Source organism: Mytilus edulis, chromosome 1 (assembly GCF_963676685.1).
Source record: "Mytilus edulis chromosome 1, xbMytEdul2.2, whole genome shotgun sequence".
Classification (NCBI taxonomy): Eukaryota; Metazoa; Mollusca; class Bivalvia; order Mytilida; family Mytilidae; genus Mytilus; species Mytilus edulis.
Genome location: NC_092344.1, coordinates 17,322,241 through 17,344,426, shown reverse-complemented (window position 1 = coordinate 17,344,426; position 22,186 = coordinate 17,322,241). Strand labels below are relative to the sequence as shown.

The 22,186-nt window shown below is 33.7% G+C and overlaps 1 protein-coding gene across 3 annotated transcripts in view; it reads left to right on the top strand.

Annotated features, from left to right (window-relative positions):
- The window catches only part of LOC139525275 (histidine-rich glycoprotein-like), a 29,131-nt gene extending 7,169 nt beyond the window's left edge, over positions 1 to 21,962 (top strand). Inside the window, exons 1-3 of one of the 3 annotated variants that reach the window (XM_071320480.1) lie at positions 18,778 to 18,857; positions 19,851 to 20,135; positions 21,340 to 21,962. In XM_071320480.1, coding sequence (XP_071176581.1) covers positions 19,934 to 20,135; positions 21,340 to 21,686 — 549 coding nt within the window. In that variant the 5' untranslated portion in view covers positions 18,778 to 18,857; positions 19,851 to 19,933 and the 3' untranslated portion in view covers positions 21,687 to 21,962. Of the gene's footprint in view, positions 1 to 18,777; positions 18,862 to 19,850; positions 20,136 to 21,339 lie in introns of those variants that run through there. The other 2 variants (XM_071320485.1, XM_071320491.1) reach the window with 2 other exon arrangements.
- The last annotated feature ends 224 nt before the right edge of the window (positions 21,963 to 22,186 follow it).

The following is a 22,186-nucleotide window of genomic DNA, read 5'->3' as shown; positions in this document are numbered from 1 at the left end:
TAGGGAGCTACCATTTGATTTTTATTTGGGGGGGGGGGGGGGGGGGGGGGCTAGGATGAAAAATTTTGTCCTGCCTTTTTTTTTAGTTGTAATCTCTGTCCTGCCTTTTTATTTTTCAGTCTATTCGGTCCTGCCTCTTTTTTTCTTAGCTTATCCTGACTTTTTTACAACAATTGTCATCCTGCCTTTTTTTTTTTTTGCCAAGTTACTCATCCTGCCTTTTTTTTTTACTCAAAATCCTGTCCTGCCTTTTTTTTCAAATTTCATCCTAGCTCCCCCCATAAAAATCAAATGGTAGCTCCCTTAGACTGGATAGGCCTTATAATTTTTTTCCCTCCTAATTGAAGGACCGTTTACACTCAGGGCCGAGTCATCAGCAGGCAATACAGATGTATTAAGACAACCTAGCATCATATTGCTAGTAGTGGGAGTAGCATTGTCCGGTAAATTTGTTCCCACTTTTTTTTATAAAATGTATGGTTCAAATCAAAATAGAATGCTTTTATCTCCTGAATACTTACATTGTACATAGAGATGATACTACTTTGACAAATCCTTGTCCATTAGAGTTGTCTGTCAAATCTTAATTTCACAAAGAATGAATTGCATAACAATGAACTGAGCTCAAAGCAAAGTACTTTAATAATACACTTAGACAAAGAGCTAAATCCAGTGATATACTTTGTACTCCATCCACCCAAACCATATCTCAATAACATTCCATACTACATGATTGGATTCAGAAGTCCTGAAAAAGACATGACTTTTTTTATCTTGTTTTAAGTATATATGCACAGGTTAAACCTTTAATGTGGATATAATCATTCAGTATCTAGCAACTATCAATTTGCTTCATGCACATATTGATATAGGTTGATTGCTCCTCTGTTGGAAATTAGAACACACCTCCATCTAATTTTAGTCAACTGACGAAGAAAAATTCAAAACTATATAAAATGTTATCTAAGACTTGTCAGTGTCTATTTCCTTTGCCACTGAATAAGATTCCATATTTACAACCAATGAAAATCAAATATCCCTCTAATAGACTTATTCGACCTGTTGATACTGTTTATAATGCTTTTTGTCATTTTTTATTTATACGGATCTTGTCTGTACACCAGCTTTGATTATTTGTAATATCTTCACTTATTCTTACAACATTTGTATAAACTTCAAGATTATAAAAAAACCGGTTTTTTTCTAAAGTGAACATTGATTGGTTAAATATTTCTCAGTCATGTCCTGTTTTTGAATTTGTTTGTTAGCTTTTTGGTCATGAATGTTTGTCTCTAATATTTAATTAACTGTGCATTTGTATTCAGATATCGCAGATCAAATTTATTCGTTCATTGTTTAATCATACGTTTTTTGATTGAGTTAAGTCTGCCAATTGATATTTTATCGTATGTTTTTCTTTGTTGTGATGTTATGCTATTGTTTCAGAAAAAGGGAGAAGGTTTGGATCCATTAAAACGTTTAATCCCGCTGCAAATGTTTGCACCTGTCCTAAGTCAGGAATCTGATGTACAGTAGTTGTCGTTTGTTTATGTAATATATACGTGTTTCTCGTTTCTCGTTTTGTTTATATAGATTAGACCGTTGGTTTTCCCGTTTGAATGGTTTTACACTAGTAATTTTGGGGCCCTTTATAGCTTGTTGTTCGGTGTGAGCTAAGGCTTCGTGTTGAAGGCCGTACTTTAACCTATAATGGTTTACTTTTTAAATTGTTATTTGTATGGAGAGTTGTCTCATTGGCACTCACACCACATCTTCCTATATCTATTAGCATTGAAATCGTTTTCTAAAATGGTAGTTATGTGGAACCTAGAACTAAAAAAATTGAAACAATATATCTTAAATATTTCAAATGCATGTACATTTAATAATTCTCCAAAATTCACTTTATTTTTCCTTTTTTGGTTTTCTGTTGGAGACTGTATATTGACCTCTATGTAGCCTTTTCAACTTATAAAAGGGGGGATACATTTCCATAGAATTAAACTTTTCTGAAAGAATTGATTCCATTTATTTTCAATAAACAATAAATATTGAAGTCTATAACAGGCATCTAGGAACAGGCTCAACATTATTTCTAAACATGTATTAATATATACCAAAATGTGGACAAACCTACATTAAATATTCTACTTCAACGACTTTAATTAGTGGAGTAGATCAAATTAAAAAGTCACAATGGTTAAAAACTCCAATGGCAGTCTTTCCTGCTAAAATCTTGATGTGTAGAATGTGATATACCATTTTTGGGTCTATATACTGTCCTTTAAATTTAGGTCATTTTGACACGGCAAAATATGAAAAAAAATGTAAACTATGGTCTGGAAAGCACACAGTTTGTGATATTTTAAGGTATCTTTACTAAGAAAACCTGCAAATCTCAGTGGCAGATCCAGAACTTTTCAAAAAGGTGTGGGGGCTCTGATGGACCAGAGGGTTGCCCACTCCCATCAAGCTTCAATGATTTCTTACATATATGTCATAAGCTAAATTTCCCCCACCCCCTTGGTCTGTCTATGCATCTGTTTATCGTTCTGCGAAATAGTACTGAGGGGGAGGACAGGGGGGTACCCTTCTCCCTTCTCCCATCCCTCTTCTCCTTTCTCCTACCCCTGTTCTCCTTTCTCCCATTAGAATAAAACATCTCCTTTTGAGATATTTTTTCTTGAAATATTAGATCATTTTTTAAAAGGAGAGATATTTTATTTTTTCTCCTTTCTCCAATTTTTTCTCCTTTCTCCCAGCCTTCCTCTCCTTTCTCCTACCCCCTTTCTCCTTTCTCCCACCCCCTTTCTCCTTTCTCCTACCCCCTTTCTCCCTGTCTCCCTTACCCCTGTCCTCCCCCTCAGTACTAATACTAATTTTTTCCCTCCCTTACCTGGCCCTAGACAGTTGCTTACCTTTGTAAACATTTTATAATTATAGTCAGGTATATATTGATTGAGAGTAACTTACATAGTAGTTAATGGGACTCTTTTTCACACGGTTCTGTGAAATATAATACGGCAAATATATACCCGTACATACTATCCGCATAACACAGAAATCTGATAGATTTTCACTCCTCTGGGAAAAATCAACCTGTGAAATGAAATACCATGCCTGGAAAAAAATTACCGGGACAAATTATCCTCAGGATAAAATATCACAGAGGACGAAATAAACCGTTACATTACATGAGAAGCCGGTTTGGTTACAAATAATTATGTCACGTGAAGGCGCACTGACGTCACAATTTGCATTAATTTTGCAATACACTACAGTTCACTTATACAGAACCCATTATCATGCAAACATGCAACGTGAATGTGATTGGTTATCAAATAATACAGAATTTATGCACGTACAGTTAATATAGAAGAAATTAGTTCATCAAATGTGAGTTCGTGATCTTGTGGTTAAGACCGATGGCTACAGTGCTGAAAGTCCTGAGTTAGATTCTCACTTGGGGTGCTAAAAATATCAGTACATCAGAAGGGTAATTTTCACCCTCTCACACACATCTTTGTTAATGTTCCGGGATTGTTGAAAACTTGCATATTCATCAATATTTGATTTTGTGGTTTTAACAATCCAGACAGACAAATAGCAATAAGGTTTTTAGGAAAACATGACCTAAAACCTCCTTCATATATGACAAAAATACATGGGAACTCATATTGAATGGTCAAATGTGTTCAATATGAAAATTGAAATTAAGATGGTAAAATCAAATATTAGCCGTTACTGTAAATGGACTTAAAGTATGACTTTTCAGCAAATTTAAAGGGAAATGACACGGAAGGGGCCAAATAGTGTTCAAGGGGAGCAAATGCTATTTAAATTAGTATGCAGGTTTTAAATATAGAGGGAAGTTGAGTCATCTTTTTGGGTGAAGTTAAATACTGACTAGTGTGTGGTTCTCATTGGGTCTAAGTGTGACCAATATTGACAATTTTTCGCAAGCGTGAAACGTGAAAGTCAAATTATTGTGTCATGAAAATGGGAAATGAGGTCTATGAAAGGCCGTTCATGTCAAAAACCCGATAAAGTAACGCGTTAACATTTAACGCGATAAAATCACATTTAACACGATAAATACAGTTTTAACGCGTTTAAATATTTTTTAACGCGTTATTTAATTATTTAACGCGTTAAGCACAAAACTACAAAAAATTACCGAAAATACTTTCATCTTTCGCCATAACAACGATTTAAGACGTCAGATTTTACTCGAAACTTACTAAATGAAATGGCCACATGTGTCATAACTTTGTCAATTAACGCGATAAAGTTTATTGATTTTCAGCACATTTTTAATATCATCGTCATAAATTACTTATCGCGTAAAAATAAGAATTAACGCGTTAAAATGAAGGTTTAACGCGTTAAATGAAGATTTAACGTGTTAAAAGAGTGTTTAACGCGTTAAATGCAACTTTAACGCTTTAAATGCAACTTTAAATTGTTAAATGCAACTTAAACGCGTTAAATGCAACTTTAACGCGTTAAAAGCAACTTTAACGCGTTAAAAGCAACTTTGACGCCTTAAATGCAACTTTAACGAATTAAATGCAACTTTAAGGCGTTAAATGCAACTTTTACGCGTTAAATGCAACTTTTACGCGTTAAATCCAACTTAAACGCGTTAAATGAAACTTTATCGCGTTAAATGAAACTTTATCGCGTTAAAAACAACTTTAACGTGTTAAATGCAACTTTAACGCGTTAAATTCAACTTTATCGCGTTAAAAACAACTTTAACGCGTTAAATGCAACTTTCACGCGTTAAATGCAACTTTAACGCGTCAAATGCAACTTTAACGCGTTAAATGCAACTTTTACGCGTTAAATGCAACTTTAGCACGTTAAAAACAACTTTAACGCGTTAAATGCAACTTTAACGCGTTAAATGCAACTTTAACGCGTTAAATGCAACTTTAACGCGTTAAATGCAACTTTAACGCGTTAAATGCAACATTAACGCGTTAAATGAATCTTTAAATAAAATTGAGAATGGAAATGGGGAATGTGCCAAAGAGACAACAACCCGACCATAGAAAAAAACAACAGCAGAAGGTCACCAACAGGTCTTCAATGTAGCGAGAAATTCCCGCACCCGTAGGCGTCCTTCAACTGGCCCCTAAACAAATTTATACTAGTTCAGTGATAATGAAAGCCATACTAATTTCCAAATTGTACACAAGAAACTAAAATTAAAATAATACAAGACTAACAAAGGCCAGAGGCTCTTGACTTGGGACAGGCGCAAAAATGCGGCGGGGTTAAACATGTTTGTGAGATCTCAACCCTCCCCCTATACCTCTAGCCAATGTAGAAAAGTAAACGCATAACAATACGCACATTAAAATTCAGTTCAAGAGAAGTCCGAGTCTGATGTCAGAAGATCTAACCAAAGAAAATAAACAAAATGACAATAATACATAAATAAAAACAGACTACTAGCAAGCAGTTAACTGACATCCCAGCTCCAGACCTGAATTAACCTGATTGAAAGATTATGTCTTTATTATATGAATATTACTTTTTGATAAATATTCCTAAAGAAATGAACAAACACCGAACATTAATAAATATTTTCGAATAGTTAAAAAAAAATACTACAAGGTATATTTAGGAGGTGCTTTACTCTCAGCGGACTGTATATGTAAGGATAAGAAGCATTACACGTACAGAAAAACTGTATTAACGCATTCTTCAGAATATCTCAAGAAAATTTGCGTAAAAATATGAATGCCTACTCGAATTATTAAAAGTACAGCAGAGTTTCCACCATGCACTTGCACTGCACTAATATTAGAATAGTAAAATAGAAAGATATACAAATGGATGCAAATTATTATTATTATATTATATACATGAAACTGTATTACCGAAATATCTAATATTTGTTCATTTTATAGTTATTTAATGGTGATGTTGTACCCTTTTTGACTTGTTATATATTATATTTTGTAGTGTACACAATCATATTACATGATCCATCGCCCTGTAAGAATAATCGTTGACTATTTATTCAGTCATTTTTATACATGAAACTGTTATATACAAATATTAATATAACATATAACAACAAATATAGTAAACTGATTTTTAGCACTACAAATACTTGGTAGTTATTTTGGTGTCATTTATTCACAATCCACGCACAAACTTGTCTCAGAAAAAATAACATATTTATGTACATTCACCTCACTTTCAGGTACAGAAATGCGATTTTCTTTTTAGACAAGTGCTTGAAACTTGCGGTCATCCGATGTTCAGTACTTCAGTACTTTGATTATAACTTCTTTTTGTATGTGGTTATTTTCAGGATTTCGTGTTATTGTTTCTTTTATTTTATTCCATCAAGTGTAATGAAAATGAATAAGCTCAATGTAATGGGTGTCGAATTTCGATCTTTATTTTATAATATTTTATTGAAGTGAAATATCCCTTGCTGATCAAGCCAGACCATAATTTGACTTGTTACCGCCGCTGTGTCATTAGGTGTTAATAAATTAATTTCAAAAACAAAAAAATATAGTCTGCATGGGAACCAATTATTTGCGAATCGTTCAATCTGAAAGAAGTCGTTTCCTGAAAATCGGAAAGTAATCCTTTCCTAGAATGACGCGAAAAGTAAACAATCTGAAAGAAAGTGTTTTCTGTGATTTTTTTAAAAAGAGCATTTGTGGTTAGATTTAATAAATTTAAAAAAACAGAAGAATATCAATGAAAGAAAAATAAATATAGGATTTGAAACCCGGGTTTAGTTTCAATGCATTAAACAGTTTCAGACGAAAGAAATATATTCTTTTGTTCAATCCTACAAAGTGTTGCATTTGTGGGACCGTTTATGACATGATTTGTAATTTTTATGATGACATGCGTTACATCGTTATCAAGAAATATTTCTAGTGTGCCGTGAGATACAAGAGGGAACGCCATTTACCATCTGATTTAAGTATTGTCCATCCCAAAGTCATGTCACCTGCTACTTCGTCAATATAAATCTGAAAGCAAGCGTTATGTGTATCGGAAAGCAAGCGTTATGTGTATCGGAAAGCAAGCGTTACCGTCGACTGAATCGGAAAGGAAGTGTTCCGAATATACACCGTGAATATCCTCCTCGTCTGTAATGTCCAGGACACCACGATAATCCAAAAGATGCGAACAGATCATAGTATTCGTTAGCAACATTATTTCTTAACTACATCCAACGATGTTTTAACGCGTTAAACGATGTTTTATCGCGTTAAACGATGTTTTATCGCGTTAAACGATGTTCTATCGCGTTAAATGATGTTTTAACGCATTGAATAATATTTTAACGCGTTAAATGATGTTTTAACGCGTTAAAGGATGTTTTATCGCGTTAAATGATGTTTTAACGCGTTAAATAATATTTTAACGCGTTAAATGATGTTTTAACGCGTTAAACGATGTTTTATCGCGTTAAACGATCTTCTATCGCGTTAAATGATGTTTTAACGCATTGAATAATATTTTAACGCGTTAAATGATGTTTTAACGCGTTAAAGGATGTTTTATCGCGTTAAACGATGTTTTATCGCGTTAAACGATGTTCTATCGCGTTAAATGATGTTTTAACGCATTAAATAATATTTTAACGCGTTAAATGATGTTTTAACGCGTTAAATGATGTTTTAACGCGTTAAAGGATGTTTTATCGCGTTAAAGGATGTTTTATCGGGTTAAAGGATGTTTTATCGCGTTAAACGGTGTTTTAACGCGTTAAACGATATTTTAGCGCGTTAAATGATATTTTAACGCGTTAAATGATGTTTTAACGCGTAAAAGTAATGTATCTTAGCAACGTAATTGTGTTGAATTTAACGCGTTAGTGTGATTGATTATGACATCTGTGGCCAGTGCGACGGGTATTTTATCGCGATAAACGTCTTTTTCACCTACGGGTTAAATCCCAAACTTGATAATTGCAACGTTTAACGCGTTAAATATATTGATTTCTTTACGCGTTAAAATCTTGTTTTAACGCGTTTAAACTGTATTTATCGCGTTAAACGTGATTTTATCGCGTTAAATGTTAACGCGTTACTTTATCGGGTTTTTGACATGATCGGCCTTTCATAGAGGTCTGTCGTGAAAACGGGAAATGGGGTTCTGCAGGACCCCGGAAATGACAAAAAAATGAAAATTGCTCATGTACATAGTGTAAGCGGGATATGGGAATCTGACAAAACAGTAAGTGGGATCTGGGATCAGAACCCCCCCCCCCCCCCCCCCCCCCCAATGAGACCCCCTTATGTAGATTTACCTTCTAATTCTATATAAAAAAAACACAACTAAGAACTACGTTTAATTCACTTTGACTACTGATATGCAAACCTAGAAATATTTTCATAAAATAGTGATTGAAAGATTCATAACACTTTGAAAGGATAATTCAGACACGTGTTACGCGGGGAGCATGTTTTAAATTTGTTTACAAATAATAATGTCACGTGATCGCGCACTGACCTCAAGTTGCATCGCCCTTACAATTCACTATAGTAATACATGACCATTTTCATGCAAACATGCAACGTGAATGTGATTGGTTATCATATAATACAGAAATAATGCATGCACAGTTTAAGAAGAAATTAGTTCAATAAATCGATGCGATTTTCACTTTTGACACGAATAGGTCGGGTTGACATTACTGTCATCGGAGATAATATTGAGATAAATGGGATAAAACGGACCGTCAAAAAGGTCTAGAGGAGCACATCAGTAGAACCTTAACATTAATAAGTAATACTTACCAAAATTTCTCTAATTAAAGAACTATATAACTGAAATTTCACAAAGATAACGGTAAACATTTTGTTGATGGTGATGATGCTATTATCGATCCGTTGAATTCAGGGTCAACGGAATTTTTTGCGTTGCGTTTAAATCATTGAGGCCATCTATTTTTATTGCGGGTTCCACATATATAAATCGGAATTAAAGAAAAAATGGAATGTTGTTAGCAGAATCAAAACAGAAATGATGAACATTGCAACATTTTCAGCAAAATATAAATAGGATGGAGGATCTGTGTATTCACATCATTTGTAAAACTCTCCTTATTCATGTGAAGCGTGTGCTTTACATCGAGGCTTGCTATGCTTATCATTGACGCCACAGTACTTCAACCAATCAGACAATGTTTATTTTGGGCATTTGACTTTTTTTAACTCAGATTTTGGAATATTTTAATCGAAATTATAGAAAAATGGAATGTTGTTAGTACATATAAAATAGAAAATGATAAATACTTTTAGCTAAAGATAATTTGGATGGGGGTTCTGTGTATTCACATTATTTGCACAACTCTCCTTACTGATGCCATATTTTGGAATTTCCGTGACCTAAATGGTTCGCGAAAATTGATATTTTTATATATAGTATAGTAAAGAACATAGTTATGCTGTTGCATCATCTGCTTAGGTTACACATTTCAATGGATTGTATCAAATTCATGATTCACGTTGTCTAGTGAACCGTATCACTGAGCGCCGAAATCCTTACTCAGGCGCTTCCGGTTGTCCTACTGTCATTGAAAGACGGAGTGACGGGATTTGAAACACCGACTTTTGGTACATGCTTATACTGCGGATTAGTCATATCCATGATTCAATGTATTTGTAGTATACCCTAATAGTTGAATATGTTTATAACTTATCAGTGAAGTCTTCTCCTTTATACGGGCACCATCTATTTATACCTTCCATTTATCTATTTAACAGCTACAATACACTTTCCTGGTGCAGTTGGGTCAAGGTTTACATAACATCAAGGACGTATATTAGTTATGTATATACGTCCTTGATAGTATCTATTATCACATGTTGTTTAGTTGTTGTTTTTTTCGTTTTTTTTTATTATTTATTTTATACATCTATTTCTAGATAGAATATGATATTGATATGCAAATGTTTCTAATGATTGTTTATGTGTTATATGCCATACATGCGACTTAATTAAGAGAATAAAATTCAGCCTTCTAAACATTTATCTATTTATTGCACGGACAGAAAATGAGTAATTCTCAAACAAGTTAATATATACAGAAACCCAACAACACAAGAAAAACAACCCAAAAGATACCCATAGATGTCAACATAAGGACATCACTTATTTGTCTTTTATCTTATATATTTCCCCTGACGGTTGGTGGTTGACGGAAATATCTGAAAGATTAATAAAATACAAACAAAAAACTTGTCGACCTGTCTAGAACCCTTTAAAAGGGTTAAAACTCTAAATTGGCATATATACTGATACAGTTCATGTTATTTGATGCAATTGTGTGCTCAGTTTCGGATTAAGTTGATCTCAAACAACCATAACCAAAACTCTGACTACCTTTAAGCAAAACTTTAAATTGATACAGGAGGGACTAACATATGGACGGACGAACGGACGTGAAAATAGATAATAATGCCCCTCTTCTATCGTAGCGGGGTATACATACCTACCTACCTACATATCCTCTTCGCCCCTGGTGGAGCATAAGGTCAACACAATATTTTTTTCAACCAGTTATGTCTTTAGCATTTGTTTCTGCTTCTCCCCATGTCATGTCAAGCTCCTTCAGTTCTGCTTCAACTGATCGACGCCAGGTGGTGTTGGGTCTTCCTTTGGACTCTTCCCATGGTGTGTCCATTTAAGAAAGCTATCCTTGTTATATTGGATACAGGTATCCTCAGAACATGCCCCAGCCATCCGAAGCGTCTTTGCTGTATTTCTTTTAGGACACGTAGCGGGATTATACACATTATATTGTTTTCAGATTTATATGAGAACATATAACAAACTATTCTCTTTGTATTTTAGGATACCCATGCATACAAGAGAGGAACCGAATACAACTGGTTTATCTGATGTGATTGTTTAAGTTGGTTTTTTTTAATGTGCAAAATTAAATAATAGAAAGTGCAACATTAACATAATAAATTGAATAAGAACTGAAATAGAATGAATAACAAAGAACCCGAGCCAGATTACCTCACTGAAGACGAACAGAGGGACAAAAAGACCTCTAATTTTTCAAGAAGACAAAATTTAGTTCATTTTCATACTTCAGCTACGCCAAACAGATATTTTAAGGAAGCACAAAACCTGTGTGTCTTATACAATGCCTTATCATATACTGATCGTATTTCTACAGATGACATGGACAATTGGGTTAAATGGCGGGAAATTGCAAATGAACAATTATCAGTGATGATTCGAGCATCACCTATGCCAGAAAAAAGTTTGACAAGACCTGTTTTGGAGGAAAACGTTTTAATGAATATCGAAACTCATTTTAATGAACTTTTTCATTCCCTTCCGGGTCATATCTCTAGCAAGCAGTTTGTAATGTTTGGTATACCAAGAGCAAAGTTGCTTTATTTACCTTAAAACATTAACTACGGTCAAAGAGGTTAATTAAAAATAAATTGCATATTATATTTCATCGTGTTTTTTTTTATATTGAATTCCTTTTACAAATAATTACATTAGATGTATGTTTCATTATAATACGTTATTCTGATTGGCTAACTAGCAATCTCGTGATATTTCTTAATGCCCGCGTCACACTGTCCCGATTTTTACGCCGATGGCAACACGATAATGGAAATTTTCAAAATCGGGACTGATCGTATCCAGATCGGGCTATTCGTAGTGCCATCTTTAACCATCTTTAACCATCGGCCACTTTTTCTAGCCTTCGGGGACAACTTCGGGAAGGGTTCTAAATTTTTTAACATGTTAAAAAATCCCCGAAGGTGCGTCCGATGTTGAGGGTTCGTATTGAGTTCGTATCCCCATCCTTACCATCGTAATGTCACCGGGAATGCATCTTTGCACATCGTATTGCATTCGTGTTTCCATCGTTTCCATCGGGCAGTTTTGACATTGCGATGTCTACACGAATGAATCACGAAGATATCAGAAGGTCTTACGATGGCAACACGACTTCGTGAAGACCTCGTAATCCCGTCGTGTTGCCATCGAATAAGAGTACGAAGGCGACAAGATGGAACTACGACGGCAATAAATCCAGCTAAATGTAAAAGTTAATTTTCGCGCTAAAATACATTTAAAGTGCCATGCGCGATATGCACTGGTCAGTCTAATACGACAGTTAAGAAAGACGTTCACAAAATATGGAGCTCATATCATATGATTCTATGAGAACAAGAAAATTCTATTAATTCAAATGGAACAAGAAGAGCAGCTATTACAGGCTCAGGATTTACTTTTACAAGTAAAATATTATTTTTTGTCAATTTTTCATATCAAGTGACATAATGAAAATCATAAACGCGCCTCGTACACCAACACTGCAGGTACACGTATATAGGGAAACCAACTTTTTCTGATTTTTTATGTATCGTCTGAGTTGTTGTCACACGAATGTTTACTCCATAACCATTTTGTTTTCTATATGTCATATTTTGCCGCATTTGTTGCTTTCCCCACATCCTTCCTTTTGTCTATATTATTATGATATTCTCCTGGAAAGAGCTCTTTTTTTCTTCTTAAAAGGGATCAACGAACCCATTACCTTACCTTTAAGATAGATCAGTAAACATGGGCATAATAATGGGTGATTATTCAGACTAGTGCACAGATTTTACAGTTCAAACAAGGCAATGCCGAGCGTGGCATCCCCTCGTATGTAACATATTGGGGACAAATATGGACACTATATTTGTATATGACACATGCAGAAAATTGTAAATTGAATATGCATATTTGATACATAAACTATTTTTTTAGAAATCAACCAAAACATTCAGTAACTGGAAATACCTTTAATATTGTCTTTAGAACCAGCAGGTTAAAAATGAGCAACCAATTTCCTGTTTATTATGCTATTTCAAGGAGAAAAAACAAGTCCATCTGCATGACCTTGACCTTTGGTCTTGAACGTAAAAAATGTCAGATCATTACAAGGAGGAACAATATACCAAATGTGGTTAAAATCTTTTGAAGAATATTGGTTTTAGAGTGTCCACAAGGGCGATATTGCCTTGTAATACAACTGCCACTGTGACCTTGACCTTTGAACTTTAAAGTCAATAGCGCTTAAGATATTCTTAACGAGTAACACCATACCAAGTTTTGAGTATTTTGGTTCTAGAGTGTCCATAACAATTGTATCTACACGCAACTTACATGTAGTAGGCGAGGGGATAATAAACTAAGTTTTATAAGAATTAGACAAAAAGATCGATTTCCCGCCATGCATGGCAGACTTGTACAGAAATGATATGTTGTCGAAATTCTGTTCGTATCTTTTAGACATCGTATGGCCATCGCGCCATCATCGTAATCCATCGTCTAGCCTTCTTAATCCATCGTGTAGCATTCGTGATCCATCGTGTAGGCTTCGGCTGAGATATGAAGCTTAAATACCCGTCTTCGGTTAACCTTCGTATGTCCATCTTTCGCTATCGTATATCATTTCGGCACCATCGAATAGACTTCGTTATTCATCGTACTTGCTTCGGTCACTTTTTGGTATTTTAACGAGATCGGGACCAACTTCGTACGAACTTACAATTTTCGCATTCGGGTGTCCATCGTATATAAAAATCGGGACAGTGTGACGCGGGCATTATCAATTGCATTACACAATGCAACTTTTCATTCATGATGACACGAGGTCCCACAATAAAGTGCACAGGTAAATGAAATAAAAACTTGATAAAAGGCGTGTTTTCATAATCCTATAGGTAAACATGTAATTATAAGTATTGAATGCCTTTTTTTGTAACTTTATAGGGTTGTAAAAGCGTTGACCGTGCGCACATTTTTAGTATGGAGCGCTTCCGCGCTTCATACAAAACGTACTTCGGTCAACGCTTTTACACCCCAATAAATTTACAAAAAAGAGCATTCAATTCTTAAATAAAAGACAAACTGTTGTACATCATTTAAAGCTATTTCAGAACATCAAGTGATAAGTTGCTCATGTTTCATGATCCTAAAATCTATCTCTTTTTGTGTTTTTTCAACATAGTAAATTATACGAAAATTCAACAACTATAGTGTTTTTCCAGCTCACAGATCTAATCATTTCGTTCGATGATGTTGGTCTGGTTAGCTTTTGACACATCAATTACTAAACACTGACGTGTAAAAAATCCTTAGACATATACAAACTGGTATCGAATTAAAAAGCCTATAGCATATATATGTTACACTTTCAATAGTATAGTCATGTACCAAATATTTGCGAGATGAAATTCATATGACATGTACATGTACGTAATGGGGGTGTTGAAATTCTTATTGGCATATACATGTTCGATTATTATATGTACGGATTATTTTTACTTTGACAAGAAGTCAATATTTAAGTAACACAAAATGAATAAAAAAATATTATTTATATTATGTTTTGTTTCCATAGCAACATTAAAAACTTATTTTACACCATTCCACTATGATATGTTGTGTTCATGTGCTATATTTAAGAATTGAATGCTTCTTTTTGTAAATTTATTGGGGTGTAAAAGCGTTGACCGAAGTACATTTTGTATGAGGCGCGGAAGTGCTTCATTCTAAAAATGTACGCACGGTCAACGCTTTTACAACCCTATAATGTTACAAAAAGAAGCATTTAATACTTATAATTACATTTTTTAGCTATGATCATGAAAACACGAAATTTATATATTTTATTATTTAATTCACCTGTGCACTTTATTGTTGGAGCACGTGTTATCATGAGTGAAAAGTTGTATTGAGCAATGCAACTGCTTGCGGAATAACACGTGATGTGCAGTTAGCCAATCAGAATAAAATTTTATAATGAAACATACATCTAATGTAATTATTTAGAGAACAATGATACATTTTATAACAACTATTTTCTTTGTTATGAGTTTTTATGTTACTATCATAAATAGTGACTTTGCGATGATCGTGTCAAACGTTGTAAGTGTTACCAGTTTTCCTAAATAAAAAGAAAATGGCGTTTACTGATTAAAAAGTTGTAGCAGTAGGGTAGTACAAAATTTCAATAGTATGAAAAGTGCAGCAGTATTGAGCTATTTGTATACTCTGTCACTTATGTACCTCATAAAAAGAATCTGTCCTTTTTTCGAATGTGAAGTAAAAACTTTTAAACATGGTTGATAGTAAGGTACGGAAAGAGAGTTCTTATATAGAGAATATTTCATAAAAGCTGTAAGTAATATTCTTTGAAGCTCTGCTCCCAAGGGTGACCCTTATTATATCGACTATGTAAGTACTTTGAGCACCATCCCTTTGTTAAACTTAGGAAACCTTTACTATTACAAAACATATAATCCTATGTCTATAAAACTACTTGACTTGATCAGATATTATACGATCGCATATTATAATGCACAAACACTCCCGTGCAATGCCATAATCAGATCTGTTTTAGTGCCTTATTGTTGTAAGGGTGTACTAAAACCCGGCCACGTTCACACAAAGAATGTGGTATGGTTGTAAATGAGACAACTTTCTAAAAAGAGTCCAAAATAACAAAGAAAAAGTTCGTTCTTATGTTGTACTGTTACATATGTCCCAGGTTGGAGAAGAGTTGAACACCAGTTAACATGTTTCACCCGTCACATTATGCCTAGTATATGCATGTCCCAAGGCATGAGCCTGCAATTCAATGGTTGATTTTTGTTGCTGTATATATATTACATATTTGTTTTTGATTCATTATTTTGTACTTTGATAAGGCCGTTATTTTTCTATGGCTGTCTTTGCTGTATTGACTTTGACACGATGACCTATAGCTGTTAATGGCTGTGTCATTTGGTTTCTTATGAAGAGTTGTCTCATTGACAACATACCACATCTTCTCTTAAAACTTTTAGTGTATCTGTACAATCATCAAAGAGAAGGAATGAATTATGTCAAATTCACTAGCGCGTAGTACATGGAGCCTTCTTCTTTTTTTCATGTGTTAACCGATACCTGTAAGATTTGTATGTTTATTTTCTTTATATTCCAACTAATTTTTCTTTAGAAATAGAATCGGTATATCTCATTTTTGCGACATGAATGTCAGTCCTAGGCTGAGCAAAATAGAAATATGATATACAACATCAAAAGACAAGCACTGAATTACAGGTTTCTGACTTGGTGCATTCTGAATGCGGCGGCAACATACGGAATCTACACTTTTTTGTTACTCAATATTTATTTGTATACACATGCAGTATTTAAGATTCAGATAATCAGATTTACTGTATACCCAATATAAAGGTATAATTGTCAAATGAGAATACTCTACTTATAGATCCAATCAAGCTTCACTGCTCGACCGATGCGAAGAGGAGGTTTGACCCGGATACCAGGCTAACATACAGAGACCAAATATCACGGAAGCAAGCAATTCAAGCCCTTTTATTTCACATTTGTTATATGGTTATCATCAAGCCCTCCTCGGGACCTCATTTGGAAATATCTTACGCTATCTAATAAATTTTAAAATCTTCAGCATCGTACATCTATCTATCAAAATAATTCACGTTTCTGAACAATGTTTGAATGTAATACTTAGTCGTGTTTGTAGCATTCGATCGAGGAAATAAACACCGCTTTGGTGTGGAAATAGTTTTATATTTCAACGTCTAAATTTTGTAAACCATTGATAAATTTTATGAATTTGTACTTTTCGTGGTAACGTGATATGATATTATATGACACGGTGTCTCAAACGTACATAGTTAATACATTCAAGTTCGACCCCGGATACAAGATATATTGGGGAAAATATTCGTTTACCATCCCGGATACAATATTTCTAAAATTAGTATAGGATAAGATGACAAAAGACACATATACAAAAATTGATGCATAACTAATTATGTATATTGTATAACAATGTTATAGGTTATGGTTATGCAACCTAAAATTTATTTTTTGTACACTAATAAGGCCGTTAGTTTTCTTGTTTGAATTGTTTTACATTGTTTTTTTTCGGGGCCTTTTATAGCCGACTATGCGGTATGGGCTTTGTTCATTGTTGAAGGCCGTACGGTGATCTATATATAGTTGTTAATGGCTGTGTCATTTTTGTCTCTTGTGGAGAGTTTTCTCATTGGCAATCATACCACATATTCTTTTTTATATTCAAGATATACTGAATTTAAAATAAAAAAACAAACAATAAACGACTTTAAATGCCAAAAAAAAAAAAAAAAAAAATAACCGATGTAAAAATTTGAAATCTGGTGAAAAAATTGCAGATAACAGGGAAGAACTATAGATTTGTTTTGGGAAAATCCACCACTGTAAAAAAAATAACGAACGTTGTTTTTTAACAATATTTTTTGAGATAAGAAACCTTGATGAGGTCAAGCATTGATTTGGGGTCAAGGAACATCGATAACAAGTCACAAGTTTTGAAAAATTTTCATACAACTTTGGCATGTCTAAGTTATACGCACATTTTTCATGATTTTACAAAACTTGTGACATGTAATCGATGTTCCACCATTGTAATATAAAATAATGAACGTTTCTCTTCAGATTAACTCCAACTTAAAAAATTGAAAGACAAGAAATTTTTCTAACAGTTATATGTGTTAAAATATTATTGAATAATAACCTACAAATTTTTTTAAACATTTGTAAAAACTAAGTTCAGATAATGTTTATTAACTCTTCGATCTGATCAGAAATAAAACCAAGGTCGAATTTCGGTATAAATTTAGTTAATCCTGGGTATAAATCTTTTTTTTTTCTAATATAGGATTTCGCTATATCTTTTTATAAATGAACTTTATCATATACTTAAAAGAAAAATGAGATAAAAAGATGGGTTCACCGTTCATTTAAGCTCACAATCTGCCTCTGGAAGAAGCATTTTTGTTAATGTTCTTTTTTTCTGTTGAACTAATAAGAGAAATAGATGTAATATTCGAAATAAAAAAAATAACCTAATTACAGAAATCGCTTAAATTTTACAATTATTTAGTTTATGCAGATTATTTGAAAACAATAATAAAAAATATAGGTCACTGATGAGTTAAAATAGATATTTCAAATTTAATGCCAAACAAACGGCATTTTTGCACCAAAGGGAGATAATTTGGAGCTTTTTCAATGATATAAACATTTTAAATGTCATCTGGGGCCAAACCGAATCATTTTTTGGGTTGATTTTTGTACCATATCATAAAGTACTAACTAATAGTGTAATAAATAAAACTTGTAATGAAAAAATAAACGGTTTAATATTTTGCTGAAATTTTTGTACCCTGGCCTTGCGGTCATAAAACTTTCGAGTCTGTTTTTTGTACTCGTTCTCGAAAATCAACCAATCAACATGCTTGATTTCATGTTTCGAGCATGATTTTTGTGCTCCGAGCACTGAGCAAAGTTTTATGACTTCAACCCCAGGAGCCACCTTAAAAGCCACACAACGTCGTTATAAGAGAAACACTAACGTTATACGTCACCCCGCGTGGTAAAACCGTAAAACCTCGTTTTTTTACGTTTTTCACTACCAACTGCAGGTAAAAAATTGGTTAAAACTTCAAAGATAAATTCGTTGCCCTGCAATCAATGTATTATGGCGATCCGGCGTAGAAACGGTGTAATGACATGTGCAAACTGCTGTTTATACCACTTATAAGATCATGTGGTTTTTAATCAAAATTCGTTGTAAGGACATCTGTCTTTGATTTTAAGGTTAACAAAAATCACAAAAAACAGGAATTGAAAATAAAAAAAGACGACTTTCTCGTATTACAAAATAAGTAACCAACATGATATTGAAAAATAAAATGAGTTGTCTCTCTTTATAAATATATACATTTTGGGTGCAGATTAGGAATAACAAATGTGCTGAGCTAGTAGGTGCAAACATTCAATTATACACAAACACATCTAAGTAACGAAATTTTATTGTTTCTAAAAAAAAAGTACGATCTCCAGAGAACGATTCTGTAATTTTGCAAAATTCTTTAAGTTTGTCATGTTTGTCGTCAAGTGTATCACTAATATTAAACTTCCGGGTATATCATCTATAATTTTATATTATACATAACATATCACCAAGCAAAAAAAATACATAAGATTGATAATTGTCCTAATTTCTTCAAGAATTTGTTTAATCAAAATTATTGTATATTAACGTATTATGATCTAGTATACATATAATGCCATTCAAGTATTCGAGACAAGTATTTTGTTACGACGGAAGGACGGACGAAGACTATTACAATAACCTCCACGCGGTAAAACGAAACATTTACACACCACAACATTCCATAACTATAAAAGGCTATAAACCACCTTTTTTAAAAATACAGATGAGGGGCATATCGATGTTTGCGGTTCTCATGACCTTGCCAAATACATTTGAAGCTGACTTGCCACTTTGAATTCCTACTTAAAAAAACTAAGTAAATATCAAATAAATACTGTGGTTTTTTTTTGTCGTCATTTTGAGAGCATCGAGTTTATAGACTATTTTTTCCTATCAAAAACGGTATCAATAATTACAAAAACTCTCCTTACTATATATAGATACTACAACTAACAAAAATCACGAGATTTTTCACACCTATATTTATATTTCACCAAGTTGATCAAATGCAAAAAAGTGATTAAGAATAATGCATTCATCGATTTAAATTGAAAACGTTTCTTTTTGGCATATTGGATATGCTCAGATGTTGGAAAAGTTGGATGATTACAAAATCACATTTATAGGTACATACGTCTATAAGGCGTCACTGGTTACCTTTTTCAGAGGTCATTACCAGGATACAGATAACATTCTGGTAAAATCACATATAAAGGCTGTTTTTAAATAAAATGAAGAAGATTTTTTTTTCTTTCAGATGACAAAAGTGGTTGTTTATGGAAAGAACTTTTGGTATGATATGCTTTGTTAGATGGGTCTATAACAAAAGATCACAGCACGATGGAAGACAGAAACACAACGAATGACGAAGAAAGAGGCTCAGACTTTGAGGGTTTTATAAGGACTGAAACAATGCCTAAACAAGAAAATGGAAAGTCTGACGGAGAAATATCCCTAAGAATGGCACAAGTCCAAGTGTCTACTTTACGCGAAATGCCAAAACAAACAGAACCCAACGAATATGTCGAAAACAGTAGCGAAGGTGTGTTGTCATTTCAATTATAAGTTAATATTTGAACCTCCTCCGTCATATCGAGGTAAAGACTTCTTAGCGGTGTCCTTTATCCTTAATCCAACGTTCGCAAATCCTCTACTGTTCAATAAACAAATACCAAGCCTTGTCAGAATCATTGTTACAAAAATCTATTTCATCACAACGATTTCAGAGACTTCAGATAGATGGCAACATATATACTTCTACACGTCTTCAAACATGATTTGGGATAGGAATCCCAACTAATAAACCCTGCCCGATCATATTTTTTATCATTTGTAGTGGGATTGTTATTCGTATCTTCATTCATACTGCCTTGATTGCTTCCCTTGTTAATTGGTTTGGGGAGTTTTTAACTTGTTTAATGATTTCCTGTTAGTTTGATAAGATATCCCCAATATATACATTTGTACATGAATTAGAAATAAAATTTTTGATCCTGTTTTGATATATTTTTTAAATCAATGGAAAAAAAGAATATAGGTCGACACGTATGTTTATGTCCTGAAACTGGATTCCTTCCAAGTTAAAGTATTCGAACCGAAATCCGACTATTAATTTCGTCATGAATTTAACATATTGAGAATTTTTTATTATGTATATTTGTATTTACGAGGCGTATTAACTAGAATCATGTTAAGGTGTGAATTAATAAACAATTGTAGTTTCTTTTAAATTATTTTTTTAATCTAAGCTTATTTCTTCGTTGGTTGACATTACTTATTAACAATAATTAGGTTTTTTACTCCAGTGCTATACATGTGCATAATTAGGTTTTATACTTCAGCGTATACATGTGCATGATTAGCTTTTATACTCCAGTGTTATATTATTGGGTTTTATACTCCAGTGCTATATAATTTGGTCTTATACTCCAGTGCTATATAATTCGGTTTTATACTCCAGTGCTATATAATTTGCTCTTATACTCCAGTGCTAAACATGACTTGATGTTTCTCCAGTACTATACATAATTTGGTTGTTTATTCAAGTGTTTGACATATTTGATCATATTTGGTCTTATACCGTGGCTTCAAAATAATAGTGTTATACATTGTTTTGTTGTGTACTCCAGTTTTATATGTGGTTATTTAATCAAGTGTTATTCATAATTTGATTGTATGCTTAAGATTTATTCATAGCTTTGTTTTTATATTCCAGGTTTTATACATTACTTGGTTTTATTTTCCAGATATTGGACCTCACCCAAGGCATCCCCCTCCTTCCAATGGAGTGCAACATTTTCCACCACCATTCGGACCACGAGGCCATCGCCATCGACCCTATGGTTCGATATATCATCATCCACCACCTCGACATCCGCGACATCGACATCCGCCACCTCCACATCCCGGACATCGTCATCCGCCACCTCCACATCCGGGACATCGTCATCCGCCACCTCCACATTCGGGACATCGTCATCCGCGACATTGTCATCCTCCACCTCCACATCATCTACATCCCCATCTGCAACATTGTCATCCGCAAGGTGGACCAGATCTTGGCTCTCATTATTCCGGAGTGCCAGATTGTTAATGACTCTTTCAGAAGGGCCATCGCCATCATCATTTTGGACCGCCATGACATTCTTCGTCGTTTAGACCACGGCACCACGTTCATTAACATGTGAAGGAACTATCTGTTTGTACATGTACAATAATTACTAAATTAGTAATTCATAAATAATGATACTAATAACTTCTTATTTTACGTTTGGCATATATGTAATAAAAAAGGTAATATATTAAAAAAATGTGTGCATGCAATGAGCGTGAACAAAAGCTTGGACTATTAAACGAAAGGCAAAACATATTTTAAAGCTTATTGTCTATCTAATTAATCGTAACTTATAAGTTAAACAAGAGTGGCTGTGTACACGATGAAATGTCTCGCCTGCTTTACTGGTCATTGATTTTATGTTGATAGTCGTTCATATAAAGCTTTGCTACAAGTATTACATAAACTTAACATGATCCAAGAAAATGAGGTCCAGGTCAGATAAACCAAACCAGAAATTCATATACACATTGCAATCA